The 10,962-nt window shown below is 42.8% G+C and overlaps 1 protein-coding gene across 4 annotated transcripts in view; it reads right to left on the bottom strand.

The window, feature by feature from the left end:
• Positions 1-294: 294 nt before the first annotated feature.
• DOCK4 (dedicator of cytokinesis 4) overlaps positions 295-10,962 on the bottom strand; it is a 488,437-nt gene continuing 477,769 nt past the window's right edge. For 2 of the 4 annotated variants that reach the window (XM_055420851.2, XM_055420852.2), the window contains exons 49-52: positions 10,382-10,454; positions 8,538-8,651; positions 5,849-5,910; positions 296-3,003 (exon numbers count right to left, since the gene is read on the bottom strand). In XM_055420851.2, the coding sequence (XP_055276826.1) occupies positions 2,560-3,003; positions 5,849-5,910; positions 8,538-8,651; positions 10,382-10,454 (693 nt within the window). In that variant the 3' untranslated portion in view covers positions 296-2,559. Of the gene's footprint in view, positions 3,004-5,848; positions 5,911-8,537; positions 8,652-10,381; positions 10,455-10,962 lie in introns of all 4 variants that reach the window. The other 2 variants (XM_088834582.1, XM_055420853.2) reach the window with 2 other exon arrangements.

Genomic DNA, 10,962 nt, shown 5'->3' with positions numbered 1-10,962 from the left:
GGAAACTGCCCCCCAAATGCTCTAAAACCACTTAATGTTGAGAAATAATCAGGAAGACACTGACAGTGGCCTTCAAGTGAGTGTTGGTGCTGAACGGAGCAGAGGCTTCAGCCAGTGTTTGCTTAGCACTGAGTGACGTAAATGTTGTAACCCTAACACAGCATTGATGCAGCTCACAAAATTAAACGCCGGGCTTTATTAGCAAATGGTAGTCAATAGACTTTGCAGTGTGAAATATAGTTCCTATCATTTTATGAACATCAGGGAGAAAGCAGGCATGCAGATAGTTTGTACAGTTGGCAAAAGCAGCACTCAACTATTCCTTTTGTACATTTGGCAGTTATCTACACAGCTGCTGTTCAAGTAAGGATATGCTTATGACCGGAATAAAGACAGAAATACCAAGATTAATCAGGTAATTTTATTTAATATTTACCGTTCAGCAGCAACCAACATGAACATCTGGGCTAACAGAATCTCTTGAAATGTTCTGCTATATAGCTGCTTCAGAAATACACACACATGATCGACTGTTCATTGCCCCGATTTTTTTTTTAAAAAATGGATTCAAGAGCAAATAACACTGATTTACACTGTGCCCAAGCACTAGTCAAGAAATCTATTAAATTACAGAAGAAAAGGAAATCAGAGCTTTGTTATCTTAAGCATGTCACCTTATTTAAATGGAAGGAAGGCTTTACTTCTTTAAAGCAACAGAAACATGTATCTTCCTATATGTATATAGATATATATATACTTAAGGATGTGATTACAAACACAAAGTGTTATCATCAAAAGCAAAGGCTAGTTCAAGAAATTTTCAACTGAAAAACTTGCAAGATACAAAGCTAAAATTCATGTTCCTTTTCTCTATTAAGAATACTTTCACTAAACATAAATATTTTAACATATATTAATTTTTCTGACATTCAAAACTGTAGTCAATATGGCAGAATTATTGTTAAAAGCACATATGTACAAATATTCTTTTTTCCATACATAAAGTATTTGGCATAATTATAACAATCATACTGCATCCACAACAGTTTGCTTTTATTTTTAATTTTTTTACACGTAATGGTATCTCTTATTAAAATTAACCAGTTATGTACAAAAATACTTGAACATTTATCATAGAAAACCTCTATAACCAGTCTCAACAGCATATACCTGCTGAATGGTTTCGAAGGGAATATAAAAAAGTGGTCACTGTCTTCTGGGTAAGCTATCAACAAAAACAAACACAGTTAAACTAAAATGAGCTTCCCAACAAAAGAGGGAAAATATTCAACAGTATGATTTAAAATACAGTTCATATCTATTGTCAGTTGAGTGTTATAAACAGTCAGTAAAGAAAACAAGATACAAAATACATTACTACATACAAGGTGCTTTTCTCTTTTCACACTCCTATGACTGTGGCATCAGCATCCCTATCTAGATCTAAGATGCTATGTAGTAATGTTCAAGCTCGAGCCGTCTACAGCCATCCTCCTTCAACAAAAGGACAACAGGATTAGTTCAGAAGACAAGCCCCACTGGTAACAGTGGATTTGTGAGGAATTTCTTATTTTGTGCAGGACTGAAAGTTAATGCCCTTGCCTTTCGAAAGTCCTTCTGCTATTTAATCATGCTAATATATTTTCTCTACTTTTTTTCTTCATTTACTCTATTGATTTAATACTGTCCTGTATTGATTCCTGAATTCTTGTTAATGGGACACATTAATTTGTGCCTACTTAATACATGAACATCTCTTCTTCAGTGACAAATTGGGTAGCAGAAATTATCTAAGGAAGCACAAGATTCAAGTAAACATTTCTCCTGGGGTCTTTTGCTTCATCAACCCGATTGGAACTCTGGAAGTAAATTGCACCTTGAAAAGAAATACAGTAGATACCATGGTGTCAGGGTACTAAACGGTTTACCAACCAACTGGTAGAGTAGCTTCTGAAGAATGTAGACAGCAGTCAAGGTCAAAAACAACCTTAGAGAAGTATGTTTCAAGAACAAAACTGCTTCCAGTCCCAATCCTTACAACTCCTTTACTGTATATCTCACTAGCCTTCTTTAACTTTTAATTGTGTGCATTCATTTGTCTGTTGATAGTCAGAAATCTCACCTTATTTACAGAAGTCTTCTAAAGGAAGGACCACTGCCTTAGGATGTGCACTGACTTAATAAGCTTTCATGAAGTATCAAGTATTCAGTAAAAAGTATACAACATTATCACGCTTCATATTGTTCGACAATATTTTACTGGTTGAGATTAAACTATGTAAAAAAAAGTGAACATAAAAAGATACAAAAGAAGGCTTTATCACTATTTATCACTTTCAAACGAGAAACGGTGTAATGAAATTCAGCCATACTTGGGACATCTGGCGTTGGGGATCAGTAACTTTTAATATTGTGCAACATTCTATTAAGCGAGTCATTCATCTAAAGATAAGTCTGAGTTAAGTTATTAAAGTGCCTACACTAAAGATGTCTTCTCACCATACCTCTTAATGTCTGGTAAACGGCAAAGAATGCGTCGCAGGGAAATAGAAAAGGGACTTATAACTGGGAGACTTTCCGGGGCAGGGGCCTGGGCCGCGGGCCGGGGTCGGTCCTCCTGGTCCCGTTCTCCAGGTGGCCCGACCGCGCCGCCAGGGGCTTGGGGGGCAAGGCGGGCGGCTCGGCGGTGACGGGGATGGAGAGGCTGTGAGGTAGCGGCACGGGGCGCCGCAGAGTCCGCTCGTACACGCTGTACGGCGGCGGCGTCTTGCTCTCCTTGCGCACCGGCTCCTCCGACCCGCCGCCGCCGTAGCCCGGCCCCGACCCCAGCGGCGCCGCCGACGGTTCATTCACCTGATTTTCAAAGCCTGAGGTCTCTGACGTGCTGCACCGGCTGAGGGACGAAATCCCGCTGCTGTAGCTGCCCGACAGCACGGGGGAGTTGGAGATGAGTCCTGGGGAGTGGTACTCCACGGGAGAGGGGGTGAAGGACTGCACGGAGCCCTGTGCGGAGGGGAAACGGCAGAGTGTTCAGCGTCAGGGCAATGAGCTCCGCTGTGTCCCCCATCAAAACCCAGAGTCTGAAGCCTTTCTCTCCCACACCCCTGGGGAAGGCATGGCAGGCCCTGCCCTGGTGACTTCTGAGCTCATGCCAGGCTCAAAAGCTGAAGCCGATTGGCAGCCCTCGGGCTATGTAGCCTGAGGGACCAGACGTTTCATCTGCAGTGGTTTTAAAAGCCTCAGTTGTTAAATTTGTAAAATAGTACGGTTTCCCACCAAATGTGCATTTCTTTAAGCACTGGAAGTTCTAGCAACACGGCTCAATTTCTCTTTCGGTACAGAATCTCTTGTTGCTGAGCAGGGGCTGGCCCTTCAGATGGGGCCTGAATCTGTCCGTTTCCCACCGTCACCACCACATCACACAGAGGCCTCATTTGTTAACTGTCTGTTCCCACTGGCAGCAAAATCTGTACTTCCCTTTGGGATTCCCTGGCGGCTCAGAGGATAAAGAATCTGCCTGCAATGCAGGAGACCTGGGTTCCATCTCCCGGTGGGCAAGATCCCCTGGAGAAGGAAGTGGCAACCCACTCCAGTACTCTTGCCTGGGAAATCCCATGGACAGAGGAGCCTGGAGGGCTATAGTCATGTAATCAGAAAAGAGTCAGACACGACTGAGTGACACATACACACACACTCTCCCCCCCCCCCTCCACTTTCTCCCTCTCCCCTAACAGGGCTCTGTGAAAACAGGATTCTACCTGGAAATACTGCTTCCTATGTACTCCTTGAGTTCATTCAGAGTCTATTAGCTCATTAAAGTCTGACAATGAAGGAACCTCAATGACTTTGTTCAGCCCAGTGTTTGCTAAACTTATTTCACCACAGACCTTTTTTTCCCCTCCTCATTTATCACATAATGGCCTATGAAACCAAGAAATGTTATCCTAGACTAACTTTACCTCGGTCTCTGTTTTTAAACATGAGAATGCTGATAGACACAAATCCTTTCATTTATCAGAAGCCTAAGATCAAGAATGGCCAATTAAAAGATCCAAATTCACTGGTGTTTTTTGTTAAAAGTTAGACCCCAAGTGCAAAATAGGGCAGGTAAGCTGAGTCTTCTCCACGGGGTTAATTCCCTCGCTTAATTGCTGAAAAAAACTCTTAAGGAGTTTTCTTGCATTCTAAGCACAGCAAGAGAAGGGGACGACAGAGGATGAGATGGTTGGATGGCATCATCGACTCGATGGACATGAGTTTGAGCAAGCTCTGGGAGTTGTAGGTGGACAGGGAAGCCTGGTGTGCTGCAGTCCATGGGGTTGCAGAGTCAGACACAGCTGAGTGACTGAACTGAAGCACAGCAAAGCCAGTAACTTGGTAGCACCACGCCCTCTAATGTCACCTGGAATTACAACACAATGTTTCATCTTTTCCAAGCCTGATTTGTAGATACTGCTACAAGGCTACCTATGGCCAGCAAGGACACAGGCAGGTCTGTGGAAAGAAGAGCGTACACCACTTTGCTAATTATTTGGTGGCCACTTGAATATTTTCAACTCTTTGATTCTATTATTAGGAATTATTCTTTTTAATTTTATCTGATTACTAATTTGCGCAATCAAGTTAAAAAATGCATATGTGAATACCATAGCAACATGTGGGGTCTTTGCGAGTAAGGGGAAATGTAACGATGCGGAAACACCATGTTGCTTTGTTTCCATCACATTAAGATAACAGTCTATGGCTCCCAGGGTGAATGCAGTCCCATGCACTTTACGATTAACAGCTGCATGGCAGTATGACAACCAAACCAGCAGATAATTTGCACCCACTAGCAAATTTTGACATCAGAAATGTCGGCAATGCAAATCATGTTTTGTTTTTTTTTTCAATTTTCTCCACTGCAGGGAGGGGGCAGGGGAGGGGAGGTTTCCTTCCAGATTCTCAATTTCTATTAGCAACAATCCTGAGTATCACAGATGCAAAGGATCACAATCTGTGATTGTGTTTGCAGAAGCTAATTTCTCTTTTTCTTTTACCTTAGTTAGAAATGTCTCATCAACAAAAAGGACACAGAGTATGCAAATCCTAAGTCATTCAGGTACAAATCATTCTTTCCACAGTCACTTCATCTTTAAGCCTCTGGTGTAGCAGCTCTGAATACCTTTCTCTGAATGCATCAACAATCCTTGCAGCCAGTCTGATTCAATTTGGATAGAGACTAAATATTATTCTTTACCTTCATGCGGAATTTTGTATGTTTAGAGATGTTAAATAGCCTATGTCTTCATATTAAATCAAATGTCTGACCTTTAAAGCTTTCCAGTTTGTTTCCCAGCGATTTTAAAATTCATTTTATTGTCTTGTTTTTCATGATCAAGTATGTATCTCTAATGTAAATGAAAGCCTTGCTACAATATGTTAAAAGAGAAAAAGTTGGGTTTGGCATTTTCAAAATGAGTGAGACTGATGAAAAAGGCACTTGAGAATATTTAGTAGATCTTGATTATTTTTCAACTTAAGTGTTTGTTTTTGATGTGCCTTAAACTAAAGGATAAGGCTGAAAATGTCCTAGAAGACACCTAGGGACCATTTCTTTCTAATTCAGTGTATATACTCACTCTAGTTTGTACATTCTCATTGCCACCATTTGGAGAAAAAGGCTACTAATCTGAAACCAAACGGCAGACTCCCCAAAGGGAAAGTCTAATGTTGTTTTCTGGCCCACCTTCCTCTCCCCCTTGAATGATCTCTGCCTGGTCTTTGTAGATGAAAGCACCTCATTGATGCAACAGGGGAAAAAAGCAAGGGGCCAGTTTCTAGCTTCCATCTAAACAAGAGCCTGTACCTTCAGTGGAGATCGCCCAGCAGGTGAGGGGGATACTGACGCCGTGTGTCTTGCTGGTGAAGCTGTAAAGAGAGAGAGATCATTTCAGTTCAGAAAACCAGACAGCTGGCTACCTGAAACAGCCCTCTGTGTGTGCAAACCCATACAGATCCGGTGCACAAGGATCTAGGCAAGCGGGGGGTGTGGGTGGACAGACTAAATGGTGCCCACCCCAAGTGGATTCCCCACAAAGGACGGCAGCTCCAAGACACGGGGTAATCAGTGAAAAGTCAACAGAGCACACATGGTGCTTTAACCAAGCGACTGGTCCAGCATCCTTTCCACTTCCTCAAAGCCCAGATGCTTGTCTGCCCCTTGGTCTATTTCCAAAGGTGCTTTTACAAATGAAGTGCCAGGGAGCAGATTCTGGGCTGAGCAAGAATGGAAAGACCCAGGTCACCCATGCAGCTTAGAATAGGTCCCCGGGAATGTAGTGACATTAGTCTCCCTTTTCACCACCACCACCACCCCCACCCCCGCAATATTTCTGAAATTGACAGAAAACCCTTGGCCACATCCATATAAAAGGTGAGAAGTTTTCCAGTTTTCTCCCTAATGTCTGTATTTGGGTCTTCCTTTATCTCTCGGAGGTGATACCCTATGGATGTCATCATTAAGATAAGAAGAACCCTCTCTTTGTTTCTCCCACCAGATTTTCAAGCCCTATACCAGGGACAAGGCCAGTGTGATGACACTGCTCTGTGTGTGCACTTGTGGACCAAATCCAGCTCTCTAAAGCGTAACCACACATACTACAGTCAGCCATGACACTGTCAACATGTAAGTATAAGCCAGATTCCCCAGGTCTGCCTACAGAGTTTTCAGTGGGCTCAGGGTTTGCTGCTCTGTGATGAGCTGCCATTCTCCCAGCTGTCACAGTGGGGTTTGCAGCTCATAAGAAAACTGCAGAAAGGTCGAAGGGAAGAAAGACAGTTACAGATCCCACCAACAGTGACCACACAGGATGACATGAGGACAGACCGTGACAGCAATCAGTGCAGAAGGGAAGGCAGCACTGCCAAGGTAACCGGGGAGTGGTGCCGTCACCTGGACTAGGGAGAGTGGCCAGGCCCCACCCTGTGGGGTGGTGCAGATCCATCTTGCTGCTAGGCGTGCTGCCAGCACGCGCCATGTTCCATTGGCACTGTTAGTTCTCCTTTCCCATCAATTGTGGGGGTCGAGTACCGAATAAGGATGGACGTCTAGAGAAGCACATCTTGATTGGGAAATGGTATTTTTATTGTCTGGGACCCTCTTCCTCTCAACTTAGGCATTCCCTGACACCATCACTGTGGACTACCCAGCAGCCCCTGCACCCGCTGCGTGTTTAGAGTGATGTTTCTCCAGAAAAGACCTAAAATAGTTCTATCCCTGTCCTTGCCTACAAGGTAGAATTAGCCTAGGAAACTAAATACCATGAATATTACTGTCCCTTAGAAAACACTTTTCAAGTTTCCAACTTTATGGACACAACCAGGTTTAAACTGGAGGTTGCTTCAATGTACAAACATCATGAATAAAACACCAAGTACTGGTTAGTAAGTTTTAAACTTCCATGGTCACACTGACCTAGCAATGCATATTATCAAGTAAGGCTACAGTTATTTCTTGTTCTGTTTGAAGATCTCACATGCCTTTCCAAATCTACTGGCAACTTCTAGCTTTGGAAAGTACAAAACAAACTGGGTAGCACACAGTATATTTTAAAAAGAGAGTCATTTTTCTTTTTTCGGTAAAAAAAAAAAAAGGCTAGAAAGATGTTAAAATGCAGCAAACGAAACATCCATGAAAAACACAGTGTCATATTTTCTCATGCCTTTAGGCTAGTTGTATTTGTAAAGCTTCAAAACGACTCTAAATATAGGTGAAGTGTTGAAAAAGCTCTCCTCATAAATAGGATACAGTTAGTAAAGAGCAACAGCCTCTCTTAAAAACTGCCCTTATATGCAGGTCATCCAGCAATGGCTTGTTCAAGAGGAAAGGGGGTCCATTACTCTTATAAACTCAGAAGAAAGTTTCTTAAGAATAATTTTCAGGGGTTCTCAAAATTTAGAAAGGTTTGGTAAAACACAGATTCTAGAGCTTTGGCCCTAGATATAGCTAAAATTCTGATTCAGTAGGTCTGCTGCTTAAACCACCTCCCTAGGAGAGACAGTGCCTTGAATGAACCCTTTGAGAAAGATGACCCTGGAATGCAGTCTTGTCTAAGCAGGAGGTGCAAGGTACTGGTTAGATGTTCTCCACAAGCCTATCCAAATCACAGTTAGTCAATCCTACTCAGGGAAAACCTGAAACTGGGGCATTAGTCCTGCAGAAAGTGGCTGGAGTTAGCAGAGGTTGATAAGAATGAGGTGATTCAAGCAAAGGGAGAAAATGCTAGTGGTTCAGCAAGGTTAGTGTGCCCCCCCTCCCCAATTCTGAGGATGATACCTAGGAAAAGAACGTTCTACAGTTTAGGAATGGTGCACTTGTGGACTTGGTGTAACAGGAGTTGAGGAAAAAGAGGGAACACAGCAGATGAAATCTGTAGCTGCTATTAGGGTTTTTACCTTGGATACACCAAATGCCTACCTTTCTGAGGAATTCAGGTCGGAGTAGTCAATAAAAGTTATTTTTATAAAAATGATTGTTAAATGCTTCAAATACCCACCAGTCTGTGTGGGTCGTGGAGGGACGGGGGGAGAGATAAGCTTCCCACCATCTGCCATGTTCTTGGCTTCCTTCCCACTGTCCAGGCTCCAGCTGCTAGGGGTGGGGTTCACAGCTGGAAGGGAATAACACAGCTAAAATCACATGGTCTACATCACCCTGTGAGCACTCGATCTTAGAAGTCAGAATTATCCAGAATGAAACATCAGCTGGATTAAAAATAATAATAAGGAAACTTCCTAAATGCGAACCCTTTATTTAATTGGCCATCTCACAATTATAGTTGACATTTCATTGGGTGATAGCATGTCTCTCTTTTTCCCTCAAGCAGTCATAACTACACATCTCGACAAAAGAGTGTAGAAACTTGAGATTTACAAATGTGTTTAGATGCTGGATAACAGATGGAAGATGTAGTCACTCGACTATTTTAAAACATGATTTTTAGTGGAATTTTCTGGACAAACAGCACCCTAAAAGGGAGAAGGCAGTGGACGCTAATATCTCCACTGCCTGGCAGAATTACTGGCAAGGAATAGCCACACCACACCATCCTGTTGGCCCTTGTTCCTTAAGTCAAAGGACTATAGTGGAGAACGTCCTAAATAAATAATCTGGAATGCTGACAGTATCATTCCTTTTTTTTAACCTACCTGCTCCACACTTCAGTAAGATGCAGAAATATGGAACAACCCTTTTAGGAACAAGGGCAAGACATACAAGGTTATAAACAGCTGCTCTGAGAGGGGGTTTACAAAATCAAGCCTTAGAGTTCCAGTCTCTTGCTCACTGAGCAGACACTGCCATCTGGTGGACGTAGCCAGAATTTCAACGTTTTATGATTATATCACCACTTTAATTGGATGGAACCACCACTCGTGAATAAAAAACATTTCCTCTGGTCCTTTAAGAGGTGCTTTGTGGGTTTTCTTTGGTAGAAGCGGTGAGAAAACGACCACATTTCTAAGATATCCAGACAAAGATCAATATTTGACTTGTAGCTGTAAAGTAAAATGTGTGTTTTAAAATATTTTAGGCTACAGTCTTGCTGATTCCTATCTCCCTAGGAAAGTTTTAATGTATCTGTGTACTCAAATGACAATGCAGTCGAGATCTTAATGGGGACAATTAGAATGCACTTTACAGGGATATGCCATTAGTGACTGTTAATTTGCTGGCTTGGGGACTGCTCTGATTTTTGAGGCTGACTCTGGAAGGTGAGCGAGTGCCTGGCTGTCAGTCCCCATCCCCCTAGCTGAGGAAGTCACATCTAATCCACTCTTCTTCCTCTGCTCTGTTGCACAGACCAGTGCTAATTGGCTATTAACTGGTATGCATATGTTGGTTTCTCATTTTTCATGTGACCTTGAGGCAGGGCACACTCCATTATGCACTGGATTGCAAATTTTCCATAGCATCTGAGTCACCCACAAGCAACAGATGAGCTGACTGAATGAGCTTGGTAAGGCAGACACAAAGTGGGACCAAGGATCCGTCTGCGAAGGTGCTTACTTCCCTTGTGTTGAACAAGTAGCCTAATTGGCCACTTTGTTTCAGGTAGCACAGGGATCACCTCGGTGACTCACTGAATGACACCAAGAGTCATTAAACAGGAGTCCCTACCTTGGCTCAGATTCTGCTGTTAAATCCTACAAGAAAACAGTTTGTGAAGAATGTATCAGAAATAACTGTCTTCCATCTATCCCCTAAAGAGAAGATCAGTCCTGATCATTAAAGGTCTGCACATCTGCCTTCCACAGGGACACACGGGCGACTGGGGGAAATGAAGACAGAACACACTGTTACACATTCCATGACTGACGAAGACGCTGGCTTCATACCCACCTTTCTCAGGTGCAGAAAGATTGGGGTCACTGCGTGGCAAGGCTCCATCTCCAATGTGATTAAACAGCAGCCTCTGGAAAGGCACAAGAATCTATTTTTATGGTGCAAGATACTGACAGGTGAGATCTTCTAGAAAACGAGATGATTATTTTATTACTGAATGGTGTATGCTGGCGCTCAGTCGTGTCCGACTCTCTGCGACCCTCTGGACCCACCAGGCTCTTCTGTTCGTGGAATTTTCCAGGCAAGAATGCTGGAGTGTGTTACCATTGCTACTCCAGGGGGTCTTCTCAACCCAGGGATCTAACCCACAGTTCTTGTGTCTCCTGCATTGCCAGGCGGGTTCTTTACTACCAGTGACACCTGGGAAGCCCTTACTGAACCTTTGGTTTTTAAAAAATGTTTCATATGGCAAAATAAGCCATATAAAATGTTACTGGCTTAACACTGTTGATGATTGGCTTATCATTATTGAATTATTGTTCAATAATGACTCAGTTATATTTAACGGAAAAAAAGGAGAAGGCGCTTAGGTTTCAAACAGTGTTTCTAAATGGTGTTTTAAAAGTCTATACAGGATT

This window comes from Moschus berezovskii, chromosome 3, assembly GCF_049115385.1.
Source record: "Moschus berezovskii isolate FMDL1 chromosome 3, NW_MosBer_1.0, whole genome shotgun sequence".
NCBI classification, from domain to species: Eukaryota; Metazoa; Chordata; class Mammalia; order Artiodactyla; family Moschidae; genus Moschus; species Moschus berezovskii.
The sequence above is the reverse complement of the archived record's forward strand: the minus strand, read 5'-3'. Positions and strand labels throughout refer to the sequence as shown.